At 34.3% G+C, this 20,029-nt stretch overlaps 1 protein-coding gene across 1 annotated transcript in view; it reads right to left on the bottom strand.

Moving 5' to 3' along the window:
• Positions 1-3,763: 3,763 nt before the first annotated feature.
• Positions 3,764-20,029, bottom strand: part of Wdr75 (WD repeat domain 75) — a 32,469-nt gene continuing 16,203 nt past the window's right edge. Inside the window, exons 7-21 of the mRNA XM_015481143.2 lie at positions 18,974-19,093; positions 18,449-18,537; positions 16,063-16,221; positions 15,139-15,198; positions 14,933-15,048; positions 13,371-13,546; positions 12,119-12,276; positions 11,475-11,655; positions 10,576-10,670; positions 9,697-9,792; positions 8,897-9,066; positions 8,327-8,386; positions 5,412-5,558; positions 4,958-5,049; positions 3,764-4,538 (exon numbers count right to left, since the gene is read on the bottom strand). Of these exons, the coding sequence (XP_015336629.1) occupies positions 4,334-4,538; positions 4,958-5,049; positions 5,412-5,558; positions 8,327-8,386; positions 8,897-9,066; positions 9,697-9,792; positions 10,576-10,670; positions 11,475-11,655; positions 12,119-12,276; positions 13,371-13,546; positions 14,933-15,048; positions 15,139-15,198; positions 16,063-16,221; positions 18,449-18,537; positions 18,974-19,093 (1,924 nt within the window). The 3' untranslated portion in view covers positions 3,764-4,333. The remainder of the gene's footprint in view (positions 4,539-4,957; positions 5,050-5,411; positions 5,559-8,326; positions 8,387-8,896; positions 9,067-9,696; positions 9,793-10,575; positions 10,671-11,474; positions 11,656-12,118; positions 12,277-13,370; positions 13,547-14,932; positions 15,049-15,138; positions 15,199-16,062; positions 16,222-18,448; positions 18,538-18,973; positions 19,094-20,029) is intronic.

The following is a 20,029-nucleotide window of genomic DNA, read 5'->3' as shown; positions in this document are numbered from 1 at the left end:
AAAATGAGTGCCATTTATAAGACTTAGTTAATTTTAACCATCTGGTTATATTTAACTTAAAATTCTACTAAGAGCTCCACTATAGTTATTGTACAAAGAACTGAAATTATTTAAAACACACTATCCACATTACAATGTATTCTGTAATTTTTATACAGGGTGGGATCTATAATAAGAAATGAAACCCCAAAGAGGAATGATGTTCTAGCACATGATTGGTATGCTTACCTAATTAATATGTGGTTATTCAATTAGCATAAACTTCTCATCAAAATTTTGCATATATTCCAGTTCATCATCTCACAATATTCAAATTTGACATACTTTCCTTATACCTGAAACATAATAGTACTGGTCAGGAAAACAAAACCCTCTGTATGGGAAGGAAGTTCTCAGTTGAAGGTAACAGTATAAGGACTTTAGCCAGGTCACAGAGTTATCTAATTTTTGTTTGCAGCTGGCATTAGCTCTAAATCTGGGCCATTTCATTTATCACAGTTCCTCCCCAGTTGTAAATGCCTTTGCAATGCTAACTAACTGTTTTAAGCTCTAGGAGGCAGGGTTATCCTAGAAAGGCACACAATTTGGAATTTGATAGGCAGGATTCTTGTGTGTTAATGCACTTCTGATAGCCTAGGGATCTAGGTAAAATTTACTTAATCCCTTTGGAGACTGTTTCCTCATTTGCCAAATTGGGGTAATATCTGACACATGGAATCATAGACAAAATGTGATGTGTGTGAAATTAACGACACATGGTAAGAGGTTAGCCTGTGTGGTCCATCTACTAGTGAGGTTGAGATTATGTATTTCCTAAATTACAGGCTGCACCTTTCATAGTGGACACAATAGTGTGACGGGTTCATGCCTGGATAGAAAAATGAGATGAACAATGAGGAAGGATAGAAGTAGTCCTTATGAATTCATCTACTACAATGGGACCAGTTTCCTATGGTAAAAAAACTGAGAGAAACAGATCTGCTGAGCATAAATCCAGGTTTTAAGGAATGAGCAGCCATTTCTTCCTTACTGTATAGTTTTCTTTGGGAAAAAAAAATTGATACCGTTTTTAAATATTGGAGGAGGAATTAAGATAATCCCAACAAGGATGTCATGTTTTAATAGAAGAAAAGATAATTAAATTTATACTTATAAAATGATTTTTCAGGTTATACAGTAATTACTATTTAAGAAAGACATGTCCCAAGTTTAGTTGAAGTAATTTGATTTTTAAGTATAAAATAAAAAATTTATTTATTTTATATATATACATTTTATGTATAATATATATTATTGGCATATTTTATATTTGTATTATAAAAGTTATTTATACATAACTGCAAAAATAAGTATTTCTTGGAGATATCATGTCCATGTCTGAATATGGCCAAATAATAATCCACCACACTGGGAGGGGAAAAAGAACTGACAAGACCAAAACAATCTTTGTTGTAGTTAAAAGTTCCAAGCTAATATGATCAAGTCTCTAGATTCGTGCTATCCAAAATTGTAGCCACTCGCCACATGTGGCTATTGAGCATGGGAAGTGTGACTATTGGAAGTGGAGATGTGCTGTAAGTGTAAAACACACACAAGTTTTGAAGACATCATGTGGAAAAAAGTGTGAAATATCACAAGAAATATTTTAAAAATTGATTATATGTTGAAATAATGTTTTATATCCAGGGTTTAAAAAAGTATATCATTAGCATTACTTTCCTCTGATTATTTTAAAATTTTATTGTAACTATTAGAAGGGAAATTGCATGGTAAAGGAAGGAGACCCTCATTGTTATACAAAATTACATATAAAAGGAAGTGAGGGGAAAGGGGGAAAAACAAGAGAGAGAAATGAATTACAGTAGATGGGGTGGAGAGAGAAGATGGGAGGAGAGGGGAGGGGAGGAGAGGGGGGATAGTAGAGGATAGGAAAGGTGGCAGAATACAACAGACACTAGCATGGCAATATGTAAAAAAGTGGATGTGGAACCGATGTGAATCTGCAATATGTATACGGGGTAAAAATGGGAGTTCATAATCTGCTTGAATCAAATGTATGAAATATGATATGTCAAAAAAAAGAAAAATTAGTTATACATAGGACTTGCGTTATTTGGTATTGGATAGCAGAAATACAATCCAGTATTTTAGATACAACCAAAAATATGAAGAGGACAGAGGATAATATTAAAAGTCATTAAAACAATCTGCAAAATCAGTGAGAAACTTTCGTGGCAAATGAGATTTCTTCAACACACTGAGCACAGATAGTGGGGGTGGGGAAGAGAGACAAAGAAGATATAGATTGAGACTTATGAGACCTCTGCTGCTGGGATGGCAGAAGGAGATCCATGGACCTCTTTTTCAGAACCATAATTGGTAAAAACTATTTCAAAAACTCAACCATTTAAAGTCTCCAGAAATTGTCCTAAGGGCAAATAAACAATCAAATAAACAAACATTCCTTGAAGAAAATCTAATGTCTTGGTGGAATAGCAAATCTGTCACTCAAGCCATTAGCTGCTTCCTTCTCCCCAATCCAACATGGCATGACAGAAACTTCTCATTCTTTTCCTCTCAGCTCCCAGCCTTTCTTTTTGCCACCAGGTCCATGTTGCAAAGGTTAACCGAGAGCCTCTACCTGAGAACCCCTGGGGCCTCATTGCCTTGCCCAGTCTCCTCATAAGGCTTAAATTCTATGTCAGACAACACATGGATCAAAGGCTTCTGCCTCAGTTTAGTTTGGGAAGTAGGAGTGTCCTTCAGAGATGTGGGCTTTTGTGCCCAGTGGCTAAGATCTTACCCAGGGCAAAAAACAGTCCATAAGAGAAAATTGACATTATTTGAAATGTAGTGGAGAAGTTCAAGTCTAAGGGTGTTTTTGATAACAATGAAGATTTTTGTGGTAAGCAATTAAAAGCCTGGCAGCTCCATGAGAACAAGCTCAACCACAAACTCAATAGTTTACCAGGAAGAACCAGGGGAAAATAAACAGCTAGAGTCCTACTGGGATTAGGATAAACCTCAAAGACTAGCCTCAAAAACTAACCCTGCATTTTCAGGGCAATATAAATACCCTGCATAATATAATAATGATAGACAAATGCCATTTGTCCAAAGCCATAGAATATAAAATACAAAGAATGAATTCATAAGTTATGGACTTTGAGAGATAAAGTAAGGGGAAAAGAATATCTATGAATGAAGTACTCATATTTCTATGACACTAATGGATGTTAATTCACAAGCCAGTCAAAAAAAAAAAAAAAGACTATATCGCATGATTCCACTTGTATATAACATGTTCAGAATAGGTAAATTCACAAAGATAGAAAAATTGGGGCTGGGGATGTGGCTCAAGCAGTAGCGTGCTTGCCTGGCATGCATGCGGCCCGGGTTCGATCCTCAGCACCACATACAAACAAAGATGTTGTGTCCGCCGAAATCTAAAAAATAAATAAATATTAAAATTAAAAAAAAAAAAAAAAAGATAGAAAAATTGTCATATAGGGAGTAAGGAAGCTTGAGGAAAAAGGGAGTTTTGGGATGATGAAACTGTTCTAAAATTTTAATGGTGGTGCACAATTTTGTGAATTTACTTAAAACCACCAAATTGTCCACTTTAAATACATGAATGATGCGGTTTGTGATACATCTCAATGTAGCTGTTATTTTTAGAAAAGGAAATATGGACCTTACTTGAATAATGATTAAAACATACTTAATCCATTTAGGCTGCTATAACAAAATACCATAGACTGGGTGGCTTATAAACAAATTTATTTCATAGTTCTGGGGGCTAGAAAGAATGATAAAAGGGCATCAGATTTGCTGTCTGGTGAGGGCCTGCTTTCCTGTTGTTAGATGGTTTTCTTGTTGTATCCCCACATAGTACAAGGTGCAAGAGAGCATTCTAGATTGTTTTATAAGAACCCTAACCCTATCCATGAAGCTCCATCCTCATGAACTAATTAACCCCCAAAGGCCAACACCAGCAGAGTGTAGATTCCATTCTAACATGAATTTTGGAGGGTCACAAACATTTCGTCTATAGCATATGCCAAAAAGCCGTTTGCAGCAATTTTGTTAATATTCATTGAGATGTACTTTTATAATTTGAATACCTTACTGTTTTTATGTTTACTTTTTAAATATAAATGTTATGAATATGATGTGATGGAATATACCCAGCAACTTTAAAGCATGATGCAAATTAAAGGTTCATATTACCGGTTTTTTAAAAATGCAAAGCCTGTAAATATTTAATATTTTATTTTAAGAAGAGAGACAACATTAAAAAATACAAAACACTCCCCACCCCCCACCCCCAGGCCTAAAGAGCAGCTATCCAGCTGTAGTCCACTTTCCTTAATTTCCTCAGTTCTTTCTCTTCAGATTTTGACAACTGATGTATAATGTCTTCTTCCAAACCTGGGTCATTTGTAACCTGGGCCTTTTCTGTAAAATCATTTTCTTCATCTGAATCATCACTTTCTTTTTCTTCTTCCATATCTACATCATCAGGAATTTCTTCAGCACTTGTGTAGTAACAGAATAAGATGTAAACACCATTAAAAACTTCTAAGTAATAACACCTTGCTTATTTAAGACACCTACATAGAAATATAATCATACAGACACAGGGAATGAAAAATCATGCTACTGAGTGCACTTTAAAAATTATGGGTTATTGGAAAAAGAATAGGTGAACTTATAAAATGTATGATTTAAAATTACATATTGAATCCTTAGGTACTTAAATAGAACATCTTTTTTTGAATTATTTTCAATTTATTTTACTTGACTTAATAATCCTATGTTCTTATCTATATTTTTAAAGTTAAAATAAAAAGAAAATACAGTGGAAGAATATTATAATAAGGAATAATAATAAGGAATAATATTCTGTTTCCCAAAACAGAATAGAGAATAACAAACGTTTTAAGAATGACTTTACCTTTTGGTCTCTTTAGATAATAATAATGAATTTATAAACATGGAACACAGGAAAGAAGCAGATGGCAGTACATGAGCTGGAGTGTGAAGAAGCTGGAATAAAAAAACAGAAAAACAGGGTTTCATTTAAGAATATCATCCTTTGGCACAGTTTGCTCCTTTACAGTCCTTAGTACCCTTTGTTGTAAATGCCAAGAGTCAAAAACAAAATGTCTCTTCCCACAAAAAAGCCAAATCAAAGAAGAAAGCATTTTCACTTTCGAATATTTAAAGCAAACCTCATCTCCTTCACCCCAGGTGCAGGCCAAAATAATCCCAACTCCTAGGGTTACGTTATTTAGTGTATTAACTGTATAGCATAAAGGTGATTATTCAAAAGTGATTTGTAAATGCCAATTTAAGGTGCTTTAATACATTTTATCGATTTCACATGGTTTGCTCAACTAATTTCTTACCTCATTAACTGCAGGTATGTTCTCAGTTAAGGGAAGTTGTACCAATTCATTCTCCAGTGTTTCATTTAATTTTTCATCCTGTTGTTGCCTGTGCTTTCCCAATATGAAATAAAATGGGGTTGTAGGAAGACTTTCTTCTGTTAATAGCTGTAAGGATATAAGAAAAAGGGAAGTTAACTGCATAAAAAGGGGGAATTCCGTTGACTGTAGAATCACAAAATGTCTGGGATGGAAGGAACTTTAGAAATTATTTAGTATGTCTCATAGGTAAAGCAACAGGCCTAGTACCCCACTAGGAAAAGCTAACAATGGATACATAGATGTATGAACCAAATAGGCATTTATCACTGTTTCTTTGCCTAATCCTACAAAAAGGACAATATAAGGGTTTCAAAGGGTAGAAACTCAAAGACAGAGAATGGGGGAAGAGTCCTGGATAGTAACATGTTGGAAGGATGAAGCGGGTTGAAGGACAATAAATTAATAGAGCTGAGAAAGCAGAATTTTAAGCTGGCTATGGGAAAAGTGAAGAAACATCCCAATTCACAGTACAGAGTCAAAAAATTGGTACAACAGAATCTATAAGTAGTAATGAAAGTAGGGCTAAATAAACAAGAGGGGTTGGTGAAAAGTTTATGCAGAAGTCCTTAGATTCCCATATCTCCTTCGAAGCCCCAGCAGAAGCCAAAAAAAAAGTACATTCCTTGGAGAAGAGAATAAAAATTATGTCCTTAGACTTGGGGGGGGGGGGGGCAGGCGCAGGTGGTATCCTTGTCATAGCTGGAGGCAGTTTTCCTCCATACAGGGGAGTTCTCAGAACACTAGCAAACAGGTTTAAATTCTTTAGACAAGATCATAATAATTTTATTTGTATAATTTGACTAGTGTAAGAGAAGAAAACTAAAAAATAATGACTCAGATTTTCTCAACAAAATAGCTCAGCCAGATGACAGTTCCACATTGGCAGAGAATTTTCAAACAGATGCTTGTGCCCACATTTAAAAATAAGAGCAGACAGTAAAAAATGAACAGACTGAAGAAAACCTGTAAAATAAAAGATAGCTATCCAAATAATTGAATAAAAAATCTGATGAAACAGACCATGCAAGAAGGATAAAAAGATTTGATGATAAAAGATGAAGAAATTGCCCAGAAAATGGAAACAAAGCAGGCAAAAATAAAATAAAATAATAGCACTATTCTAGAAGACTCAGCACTAAATAATAGAAGTCCCATAAAAAGAACAGAAAAATGAGTGGTGATAAGTGGGGAATAATTAATTCCTTCTTAGGTTTATATTCAAAACCCTAAGCAGTTCTACATTTCATTCAGAGGTAAAGCAAAGTCTTTTCAATAAGATCTACAATGAATCGAAATGCATTCTGCTGTTATATATACCTAATTAGAACAAATTAAAAAAAAAATCTACCTTGATTTTCCTATTTATTTTTTTTTTAATATTTATTTTTTAGGTGTAGATGGACACAACACAATACCTTTATTTTTAATGTGGCGCTGAGGATCGAACCCGGGCCCCACCTGTGCTAGGCGAGCGCTCTACCACTGAGCCACAATCCCAGCCCCATTGATTTCCCTATTTATTGCAAACTACCCCTCACTTACCCTCTTACATATTCTTCATTCTACTATAATTCTTATTATCTTCTAAAGTATTATATATTTTAGTTACTTAATGCTTGTTGTTTAGTTCTTTATGTTCCTGTAGACTATAGACAAGTCTCTAAACTTGGGGGTGTTTATGTTCACTAATGTACCCCAGGGGTCTAGAATAGTTTCTGGCATATGGGAGATGATCAACAAAGTTCTTAAATAAATTCAGTGAAATTTCTATGAAAACAAACAAGCCAAGGATAAAGGATCAAAGAATAATAATGGTATTAGACTTGTAGTAACACCAGAAGCTATAAAATAATGAAATAATGCCTTCAAAGTGCTGAAAGAGATTTTTAACATCTCTCTACTCAACCAACCAATCAAATAGGAAATAATAAAGCAGAAAGAGAGTGACCAAAGAAAGAGGAAAACTGTGGGAGCTGATAAAGTAGAGCTAAAATGAATCCCTAGAATGATGCTCAATGTGTATACTAAGGTGACTACTGGGTAGCAGATCTATACAGCAATCAGTCCAGATTGAAGAAAGTCAGAAGAATTTTGCAGATACTTCTTTATGATTTCAAAGAACATCTAGTGGGTCTGAAAATATTAAAAGAAGACATAAATAACTTGGAGAGAGTCTGGGGTTGAATTACATAAAAATTTGGGGGCAGGTAGGGGAAATGTGTTTTGTGTATATTCAGGGAATGATGCAAAAAAGCTTAAGATTTCAGGTTCAGTAGCTTTAATAGATCAGAGTTTATAACACTAAATCTGCAAAATCCAGAATTAGCGACATAAACATGCTTTTTAGAGATATAAAGTTAAATGAAAATTTCATCTAAAAGAGTTGGAGGTGATTATCTTAGTGGAAAAAGGCAGTGGTATAGAGAAGTTTTTTTGTAAGAAGTTTGTAGTATTATAGTTGTCCCTCAGTATCCATGGGGAATTTGTTCCAGAACCCTCTGAATCCAAGAATGCTCAAGTCCCCCATATAATATGGCATAGTATTTAAATATAACCTATATACATTTTCCCATATATTTTGGCATTTTTTTCATGAATATTTTTGATGCAGAATTGGTGGAATCCATAGATTCCCATGGATATAGAGGGCCAATCATATTTGACTTTTTAAATCACAATTCTATCTTACTGACATTTTAAATCAAACCAACATCAATTCACAAATGTATGTTTTAAAGTTTCATTTAAAACATTTTTTCTCAGACTGAGTTCTAAAAGATAACTAGCTTTGTAGGCAGGCAATGCAGTCCGCACCTTGAATGGCTAAAACATACCTGTTTGCTTGTTGGTGTGAGTTTTTCTTCTGGAGACTTTGTACTGAATGTCAATAAGCTCTGCAAAGAGAGATCAATGAATGATACAAAATTAATTTGTAGAGTGCAAATCTAAATAAGGTGATACTAAGTGTTAAAAAATGAAGCTAGTCTTTCAAGATTATATATCTACCCACAGAGAAGATTTAAATTTATTTAATAACCTTGTGAAAGTTACAAGATTGTGTTCTTGTAGGAGAGATTTAAGAACTGGCAACAAATAAAAATGAACCATGCTAATAAAAACAATTTAAAGTATTTTTGTTGTCTTCTGCTGGTTTTCTTTTGTGTGTGTGTGTGTGTGTGACAGAGTTAATGGAGAAAATATTTAAGGAGCCTCAAAGTTCAGGGGTATGTGGGTAAAGTGGTACTAAACATTAACAGGTTATTTCTTTTGGGGAAATAATCCTTTAATGAAACGATTCCATCTAGAAATAAACTCACATCAACAGTCATGGGCTGACAATTACTCTCTAAAATGATAGGTACAAAGTGGTCACCTTTTTTGGGGTGGGGAGGGTGGTCATTTACCTGTGACTTTGTTAGAAAGTAAAACTGGGATCTGTTCAGCCACTGGTGAGCTTCTGAGCTGAACAACTCAGGGACATCTCTTGGAACAAACACTCCCCACTGGACTTCCTCTCTGGAGATATTTTTTTGAATATACAATGGCCTTGGCTCATTAGGTTTAAATACAAACACTAGAGGAAAAATAAAAAAAAATAGACAATGACATTTTGCCTGCAAAAGATAGCTCTAACTTCAGACCCCACTAATTCTGGGACTCACCCCACTGAGTAAATGGTCCAGCTCATGATTATCTTAGATTTTGATTCAATAAATATCTACTAAATGCCTACTATGTACCAAGTAGGTTGGTAATGAGGACTATGAACCAGAAAAAGAGAAAAAAGGTACCCCTGTTCCAGAAAACTGGGACTACTGCAGAGGATAGATACAAAAATTTTATTGAACTATTTTGTCTGAAGTACAAAAAAGGCATATGTAGAAATGGTTTCAAAAACATAGAGGACAGTTAAAACTTGTTAGGGGAGTTGGAAATGCACCAAAGGAGTGAGGCCTCTGTTGGATTTTTGAAACCTGAGTGCGAATTGGCTGTGGAAAAACAAGGGATATAATGGAGCTCTCCTACAACTAAGTCTGAATTTATATTTGGTGTTGGAAGAAAGGAGGGGTTGGGTCTCAGGCAAAATGGCTTCAAATGAATGTCTGATTTGAAGGCAAGTTTATTTCAAATTATATTCAAGACACTAAAAAGAAAATTTAGGTACTGCATTTCCTGTAATTATCAAAGCATAGTTTGTACTTACAGTCTGAACCCTCTGAAGATTGAGAGACTGCAGCAAAATTCTCTGAATAAGGATCAGGTTCCATAACTCTAATATTTAATTTTGCACTCCATTCCACTGAGGGGGGAAAAAAGTGATTCACTTCTAAGAACAGATTTATCAAATTTATTTGAAGCACGTATTCTTAATCTCTATCAGGACAATCAATTCTACTAGGGAGAAGTATTTTATGCTTCTGTCAATGGAGACACATTGAAATTATCTGGGAAGGGGTGCACTGAAGTGAGGAACAGGAAGCAGAAAAATGAAATAGAACTTCAGCATTTCTTCCATATACTATGTGTTATAAAATAAAGTTATTCTTTCATTGATTCTTATGTCTAGTGCTTTTGCTGCTGCTAAATGTGGGTAAAATGTTACCCAGAGTTACCACAGAGACTATCACACACATTGATTACGAAGCAACTACCATATCTTCCATATTCTCAAACAAGTAAATACCAGTAAATTCACATTTCATAGTTGTTAGGATTTTGCCAGACTACATTAAAATTTTATCCTGTCAGGGATACTACAAATTAATATGCATTCAAATTAGTAGAAATATTCCTGAAAACATTAAGGGGATAAAGAATGTAGAAGACAACAAAAGTCTCATACCTTGAAGACAGTAGAAAAAAGTGAAGATAATGGAAGCTAATTTACTGATAATTAGGTGGTTTGTAAGTAATCTATTACAAGCCTACCACTCCAAATTTGGTACTATATGTCATGCAAAAAATTCTATAATGTCTAGGTAGAAATAGAAAGATATGATTCCTCATTTTTAAAATGTCAAAGTTTAACGACAACTTTCTCTACATGTTTTTCCAAGTCACTTTAGAGTAAAAAATATCTTACATGTACAACTGAGCAGATTCCAACAGTAAAGAATGCCATCTTCAGTCCCACCAAGAAGATACTTTGAACACGTCAATTTTCCAAAGCAAAGGTGTCTAAGTTAAAACCATAAGGAAGTTAACATTTAGTTACAAAAGACTGTAGGATTTCAAGCACTGTATTAGTTTAATGCAATGTAGATGTTTAAGAAGATGCTTATACTATAGTAATACTGAAGAAAAAGAGGCTAGGGAGTATAAAAGGTTTGCTTTAGGATAAGAGGTTTGATGATCAATTCTCTAAAATGCGCATAGCACAACAACCAACCCAACAAAGAAAATGTATATAAAATACACAAAGTCACTTAACAGAAACTCTATTTTATGCTCTTTACCAAGAGGGAAACTTGTAATTTGAATTCTGAAGAAAAGTTTTACAAAGTAAATTCAGAATCAGACATGTTGGGAATTAGAAACAATTTTATTAGCTATTTGCAATTCTGCCCTCAGGTTGAAGGAGGACAGAATTGAATGACACTGTTATTTTCTTCTATTCTTTTCAGAAAACAATGAGTATACAACATTTTTATGGGAATACACAGAAGTGAGCATGGTTTAAATCCACTGAGGCTTTAAATGTAGCTTCTATTATTACACAGCACATCGATGGAAATGTTTGGTACAAAGAAAACAATCTGCATGCCAGGAATTAAATATTAATCCTGATTTCAGAATTATTGGCATTTAGCTCATACTCATAGTCAGAATTTTTAACTTTCCAACATTTTAGTTAGCTGTTTGCCCCTCTAAACTACAGGCCACCTATACAGAAAGTCTAAAGTTTAAAGTTACTAAGGTTTAAAGATTTGCTTAAATAAATTTTTTAAAAAAGTACTTCATACTTCCCAATGATTTACCTACCTTATCTTCCCAGCTCGTTGGCAAAACGTACATTTAAGTTCCCATGTTTCTGAGTCCCATATGGTAACTATTTCCTCAAAACTAACTGCTAGTAAAGAGCCATCTTCGGAAAAACAACAGTTGGTTGCTTGATACTTGTGATAGCTACCAACAAAGTCACAGGTCCAGCCAACAGCTTTCTCTTTGGAAAATAGAAACCATAATGTTCAACAATGGCATCAATGCTATATAGGGACATTAAAGGACATTAAGGATTAAGAAACAAAGACAAAACAAACAAGTCTGTTCCTCACAACTTCTTTCAGTTATAATTGCTGCAAAATATTGATTAATTTGAAATCTATGCCCCGTTCTAGAGACTTTGAACTCCCTCTAGTGGAGCAGAGAAAGGACTAATAGCAAAAGCCCTTTGTACTATAACTCTCACAACTAAACAGCACACTATTAATTAAAAACAACACTTAAAAAGTATAGATTTTTAGAAAAACTTATGTAAAAATCTCTTTAAATCTACTAAAAATTAAGCAATCTTACATAATTTTTATTTGAAAAAATAGAAAAACATTCTTCTGAAATGGATATGAGGCAAAAGTACCAATTCTTAAAATTGTATACTCTTTGAATACACTCTTTAGTTGACTTACTGTATATATCAGAATCATCTGTTAATATCCACACTTTGAAGTAACCATCTTTGCTAGCTGTAACCAAGGTGGGGATTTCAGATTTTTCTGCATTACAGAAGCAGAGAGCTGTGATGTGGTCATCATGTGGCATGCTAATCTTTGTGTTAAGAACAAATCTGAAGGAAAAAAACCCACAAATTTATTCTCTCATCAGAACAATATGATATACTGTCATGAGTCTGAGAATGCCTTACATATTGTACATTTTACAATAGCATCTTTAAAAATGTAATTGGTAGATTACCATGTTGAATTAGAATTGAGTGCTCTTATTCAGGATATAGAGATCAAACAAACACCAGTGTCCTTGTGTGACTTTTGATTGTAAAATAAGGGGTTCCTCAATCATAGTCCAAAGTCTACTGCACGAACTGTAGAAAAACTGCATAAAAACTAGATGTCTATTTACTTTTTAAAAAAAGGTTAAAAAAATGTGTGAAAGACCCCACTTGTAACAAGAAAACATTCAAACTGCCTCTGTCATTATTTACTATTTTTAGTCACCCAAACTACCTCTTGAAGTTTCCTCCAGCTTAAGAGGGCAATAACTTAAATGAAATATATGATAGGATTGTGTGTTCTAAAAAACATCAAGGAGACATACTGTCATGACTTTTAAAAAAAGCACAGTTACAAGAGGAATGACTAGAAACAATCACTTAGTTTTGGACCTATTTCTTCACCTGTAAATGTGGACAACAGGCCCATCTATAATGTTCTTTTAAAAATTAACAAGACAACAGGTATAAAAACAATAAATCCAATTTTTGGCAAATAGCAAGGAGCTGATAATTGGTTGTTAAAGCCAGTGGGCTTCTTATCTAACCACAGCACACATGATACCCTACAGCTCCACCTACACTCTCTTTTCCCATGGAAGGTGGCATGATTTTAAGGAAGAGCAAGCGAACTTTTGGATTTTAATTCTGGATTTGTCTAGAACTTGGTATTATGTCCTCAGGGCTGACATTTTTTTTTCATGTTTCTTCATTTATGCAATGAGATGACATTATGACTAGGCAGACATCAATGCTTTCTCAGAACAGAAAGTTTAATTAAGGGATTATTAGAAGAATAACATCTCCCTGGAATCTCTAAATGTAAATCTTATCAAAATGAAACATCTTGAGGTCTGATAATTACAACCACAAAGTAAGAACTCAAACATTTTATATTCTGAATGAACAGGTAGCTCTATAGGTAATATTACCCTTGTGTTTTTTTATTATACATCCACAGTTTCATTTGCAATTCAAGCTCAGTTTCCTTTTCTTGCCGTTGTTCCACTGTTGCAAGCCAGTTACCATAGCAGCCAAATGCAGCCTTTGTTAGTTCAATTTGGATCAGACCATCATCATTGATATATTCTTGCTGTATAATATCTAACTGAAGGGTTAAAAAGAATCCAAAATGTTTATTAATACATAAATGTTAAAGAATGCAAGGCATAATTAACTACATCTAAGATAAATTCCACAATCTAACGTTAATAGATTTTTAGATAATGGAAATAATGAACCAAATGTTACCATGGACAGTAAAATTGCCATTAAAAAGGGGAACATACTGTACAGTACCAATTTGGTAGTGATTTTCTTCAATGACCTTAATAAATTGGTGATGACTAAAACCCATTATATGATTCAACAGAACTTTTAACCTATAGTAGTGCTTTTGTCTAAGAACACACAGCTTTACATAAAATTCTAGGCTAAATTTTATATCATTAGAAATATAAGAACAGAAATAACATAATCTTTACGAAAGATAAATAATAACAGCTTAAGTAGGCCAGCATTTATTTACAATTTAAAAAAAATCCTATTTCCTTGCCTATATACTAAGTAAATAAAGTGGCTACTATAGGTTGAATATTCTTTATCTAAATTGCTTGGGACCAGTAGTGTTTTGAACCTCAGATTTATTTTGGACTTTGGAATCTCTGAATATGCATAATGATATATCTTGGGGATGGGACCCAAGTCTAAACATGAAATTTATTTATATTTCATATATATCTTATTATATACACATTCTGAAGGTACTTTTATACAATATTTTTAGTCACATGCATTGTGATGCAACCTATCACAGAGGTCAGGTATGGAATTTTCCAATTGTGGTGTCATGTCAGCATTCAAAAAGCTTCAGATTTTGGAGCAGGGTGGATTTCAGCTTAAGAAGGTTCAACCTGTATTAAGTGTACTAAGTGTCCACTATTTCCAGGCATTGTATTAGATGTGAGGTTATTAACAGGCTTCCTTTTTTGAGGGGTTTAAAGGACCTGGAGAGAAAGAAACAAAGTGACAGAAATCTATAAGTAGCATTGTAGAGGACAATGAAATGATGGGATTATGTTGATTGGGATTATAAAGTGTTCCTCTTTAGTCTACACTGAAAATTATCTTCAATATGTGAATGACATTGTTTCTCCATAAAGCAGATACAGATTTGTACTGTCAATCCACATGTTCTCATTTCCTTATCTTTGTGACTCAAAGGCACAGGTGTGTGGGTCAGCTAACTGCAGTGCATTCTGAAACAACATAAAATAGAAAAAGAGCATGTGTAAGAGTGCCAACTGGCTTCCATGTAACCTGCAAATGTGGCCTTATTAAACCCTGTTTTAAATAACTGAACTAAGTAACCACAGACAATACTATGGTTAAGTAAACGTAGGCACAGGAGCATGAAGCTACAAATAAATGACTTGATCCTGGTGGTAAAGAACTTTCATTAGTTTTACTACCAGTTTATAGATCAAAATCTTACATTGTATAATTGCTTATCACTCTGGAGAGAATAAAACTGCAGGTGACCAGGTTTTCCATTCAAAACTAAAGCTTTAGTTCTTGGGTCAATCATCAAACCAGTAAAGATACTCCTATCTGTAAAAGAAGTGACAAACAATAGTTGAAGTCAGAGAAACATGCATTCTTAAATATATGCAATTCCAAATCCATGGGATGCTGCAGTACCTTTTACCAGGCCTTGAATTACTGCAGATGCATCAAGGTTTCGGTGAATGACTATTATCTCTGTAGATAAAAGAAAAAAATCATTTAAACATAAATAGGTTGGGAACTTTGAGGTAAGAAGTCATGTGAATTTATAACATTTTGTAATATGCCAGAATACAAAATAGCTCAATGAGTTCAATTAACTCAAAGTTAGTAGAAAATCAGAAAAATATTTTGTAATTTAGCTAAAGAATCTGGGGTGGGGAAGGGGGCTTTTGTTGGAGTATAAGTTTTACAAACTGCACCTATCAACATATAAAGTATTAATTCAGAAACTATACTTATCAAGAGTATATATAAAACATAGTTAGGGTATATTTGAAGTAAATCATTCCACTAATGGATTGCTCAGAATTACATAATATTTCAAAGGGAAAGGAAGCAATGGGCTATCAATCTTACAAAGAGGCCCTGATCTAGGCTGAGTAGTAACAAGATGAACAAAGATTTGGAAGAATACTGAGATTGTCTCTTTCTACTAAAATCCACAGGACAACAATACTAACTAATGGCTGTACAAAAGAGAACTGCACAATATTCTTTTGAAAATGTCATTGTATTTATGAAAGCACCAATGCCCATTTGCAACCCTTCCTTTACTTCCCCATATCATTCAACTTTAAGATTTTGAAAACATAAGTGGCATAGCAATAACCAAATATGCTTAATCCTCCATTTCATAAAAATGATTCTGAACATGTTAGCTTCTGGTGGCACCTGGGGATAGGGAGGGGTGGGGAAAAGAGGAATGAAAGAAAAAAACGCTCATTAACTATCACATTACTCTAATTAATTTAAGGTCTCTATTTTCCCTTCCTACAGAAGCTAGCTGATTTATGGCATTATAGAAATTGTATTTCCTCACAATAAATTTAAGCTTACTGTTATCAGAGTGAGAAGTACAGAACAAATCTCCTGCAGGTGAGACAGAGATGTGTTCTATAGTAGATCCTAGACGAGGGAGAAACTCTTTGTTCTTCTCTGCCGCATCTCGCCATTCAACAAGCACACATTCACGTCCACCGCTCAGCAGGCTGGTGCCTTTGCATTCATCCAAAGAAATTAAAACAACAGTATTTTGGGGGAAAAACAGAAAAATATAATTAATATTTTAGTTTTCCCATCTAGTAGAGAAATAAAACTCTTTAGAAATACAAGTATCATCATTTTCTAATGATTTATTTAATTTTTATCATTATTTTTAAAGTCTCATTTTAAATTGATTCAATACTTGTACAAATCATGGACTACAATGCGATCAATATGTGTGTACATAGTATAATAATGATCAAATCAGCATATCAACTCAAATCTTCAATCTTTTCTTTTAGTGAAACATTAAAAATCTTTGAAATACACAGTGTGTTATTACTATCTGTATGTACCCTATTGTGCAAAGGAGGAAATAATCACAGCATAGAAACTTCCCTCAGAGAAACTATCTGCAAACTCAATATGGGGGTTGGTTAATATCTAGAATATATAAGAAATTCAAACAATTCAACAGCAAACAAATAATATGATTGAAAATGGGCAAAAGACCTGAATAAACATTTCTGAAAAAAATATATAAATGGCCAACAGGTATGTGAAAAAACACTCAACATCACTATTCATCAGGAAAATGCAAATCAAAACCACAATGAGATAGTACTTCACTATAGTTAGAATGGCTATTATCAAAAAGACAAAAGAAAACAAATGCTGGTGAGGTTGTAGAGAAAAGGGAACTTTTATACACCATTGATTGGTGGGAATATAAACTTTTAAATATAGACATTATGGAAAAAGAGTATGGAGTTCCTCAAAAAATCAAAAAATAGAATTGTCATATGACTCACCAATACTACCTCTGGGTACATACCCTAATGAAATATAATCAGTATTGAAAAGGCTATAATTGACTGGGTTTGATAACAAATAAAAAAATTTAGGTTCAATGAGGAATTTGAATAAGCTGTGTTCATGCTAAAAATGCCACTAAAAGGACTGTCTTTTCATTACTTAAATGTTAATGACTTCCAAGAGAAATTATCATGGTAGGATATCAGTTACATGAAGTTACTAATATATGCATATAATTGGTTCTTACCCTGAATTCAGGCAGAGGCTACAAGAAAGAAAAAAACTGAAGAGGAAGGGCAAAAGAAATAAACCTGAGTTAGGAGGGAATAAAGACAATGCTTGGGACATGTGCATATATGCACACTTATGCATCATATACTCATTAGTACTTTGTGGAGGTGTGTGGAAAGGAGTACATTTTTTATCTGTAGGGTTAATTCTTCATTCTCTTCTAATCTCAATTTTCCTCAGTACTCCTGCTGTGCTACTGTGTTAGGTGGGATGTGGCCTACACACACTTTGGTCATTGTTTCCCAAATCCAAAGTTTTAAGGAGGCTTAAATTGCCTCTGATTTTCAGTGAGTAAAAACCAAGTAAACCTCTAAGGATCCTGAGCACAAGGTACCATCTAATATTGTCCTGTCAGTCTCTAGGGAGACCCACAGAAAGAAAAATAACATTCGTGCCTTCTTGTTTTTCAAGTACACTATACTTTCTAGCATCCTGTCATACATAGTAAACTGACATAACTTTCACCACAAAGGTATGAGAGTGTTAAAGCAACCAAATGCAAAATGTACTTTTTCATATTTCTGTTGAAGACAGAATTTCAAGGAGGTATTTTCACTCACTGTAGTCATACCCTCATACTACTTAATGGAACAAAGATCTGAATTAATTTAAAATAGTAAAGTCTGAATGATGCAATATGTCAGTTAAAAACATGAGTTTTTCAATCAGACCCAGGTCAAATCCTACTTCCCATGTGACCTTGGGAAGTTACCAACTCCAAACCCCATTTCCTTCATCTATAAAAGGAGAATTAATGATATATATTTTATAGGATCAAAAACTAAATTACATAATGGATGCAAACGCTAGCATCATTTTTTTTGTGCCTGATAAACTGTAGCTAAGTTATGGATAGCAAGCACTTAGCTATGTAGACATACAATAAAGAAAAAAAAAAGTAACATAACTTAAAAAATAGATTCTTTATGTCAATAATAGACTATACCACAAAGGTATACTTTGGAACTCTGAAGGGCTTTGAAACAAAGCCCCAAAGGGATCATAGACAATTGTTTATAATTCATTTGGCCTGTGCAATTTTAAAACTCTTTGGACTATAAAGGCAGTAAAGTAAAACACTACACAAACACATACTTTAAAGGCTCATTTTAATTATTAAATTGGCACTTACCTGTCACTGAAAAAGCCAAATCCATAACCATATCATGGTGCCAATGTAAGCAAGTGTACGTGTATTTCTTGTCATCATCAAAATTTCTCCTATTGGAGAAACCAAGATTCTTAATTTAATCAAAGTTATAAATAATGGCATGCCAAATGTAATCAATCATAATATCAAGCTTTCCGGTCTAAATGTGTAAAAAGTTCATTTTTATTTCAAACTAGAGTCATTTCTACAAGCAATGTTATCTATGGGTACCCTACTAGATATTAGGTATTGTCACTCTTTCTTTTAGGTAAAAGCTGACAGAAAAGTTCTCTTCAATAAGATGATTGTAGGCAACAGAATTTTTCATTATCTTCACAAGCCCAAAGTTAGAAATCATAAAGTAATTAGGTATCAGCAAGCCTCCCTATAACATGCAGTAGTTTTTCAGTATGGTCCTTTTTTCTGGACCCTGTGACAGCCCTGTTCTGCAGGATTAATATAAAACAGTATAAAAGTGACCATCATGCTTTTTATGTGTTCACTGACCAAAGGCGAATTTTGCCATCCATGTGACCAGATGCGATGCAGTCCTCCTTTGGGTGGCAGGCTACACATGTAAAGTTGTTCTTAGAATGTTTTTTGTTTCTTGATGATGACAGAGTAAACCTAGTGGGGGGAAAAAAATCTTCCCATCATTATTAAAGTCTCTGGAAAGTAGTGATGTAGATAAGTAAAAGTCAGTTCTAACCTAAATTGTGAAGTTCTAAGAATTCAATCAATGTGGGATTTTAAAACAAAATTTTTTATTTACTTGTTCTAATCATTATACATAACAGAATGCTCTTCAATTCATTGTATACAATACAGCCAATTTTTCACTTCCATGGTTGTACATGAAGTAGGGTCACACCATTCGTGTGATCATACATGTACCTAGGGTAATGATGTCCGTCTCATTCTAAATGTGAGATATAAAGAACTTTTGATCAAGAATAAAGCATTGTTTTGTAAACACCTATTAACACATGATATAAACTCCATGTTGACTACTATCCTATCAATAACTTGCCTATGGAAGCTACTGACATTTAAGTAAGAAAAGCCAATCAGTGTCTTTTTTGGCCAAGGCACAGCTTATTCAAATTTCTCAAGGAACCTAAGTTTTAGTGCACAGTATGGTCTGAGACAATTGGCCAATGTGTCAAAGGGACAAATTCAAAAGAATAAATCTAGGAAAGGGCTCTGGACTAACAGGATTGAGAGACTCCCAGGAGCCACCGTACAGGGATTTCTGTCAGCACATAGAGGGCAGAAGCTCGGCTCAGAGGGCACAGTTCTGCCTATTGGAAGAGAAGAAAATGGGATTCAGCCATAGAACAGGGAATGCCAGCATGGCAGAGATCTGATGTCATCGGAGAGCGGCTGAGGAGAGAACTTCATCGGTGCCAGCGGCGATGGAAACAGTTGGTCCCCTGGTAGGGAGGGTGAGTCACAGATACCCGAGTCTCTCTCGTTTTGTCGTCGAGCCAGAGGGGAGGAGCGGGGCCGCCGCCCGCGCCCACAAGGTAGGCAGACCTGCGACCAACCTGCAGATCAGGCCCA

The sequence above is a fragment of the Marmota marmota genome, unplaced genomic scaffold (assembly GCF_001458135.2).
Source record: "Marmota marmota marmota unplaced genomic scaffold, marMar, whole genome shotgun sequence".
NCBI lineage: Eukaryota > Metazoa > Chordata > Mammalia > Rodentia > Sciuridae > Marmota > Marmota marmota.
Note: the sequence above shows the minus strand (reverse complement) of the source record. Positions and strands in the feature narration are given on the sequence as shown.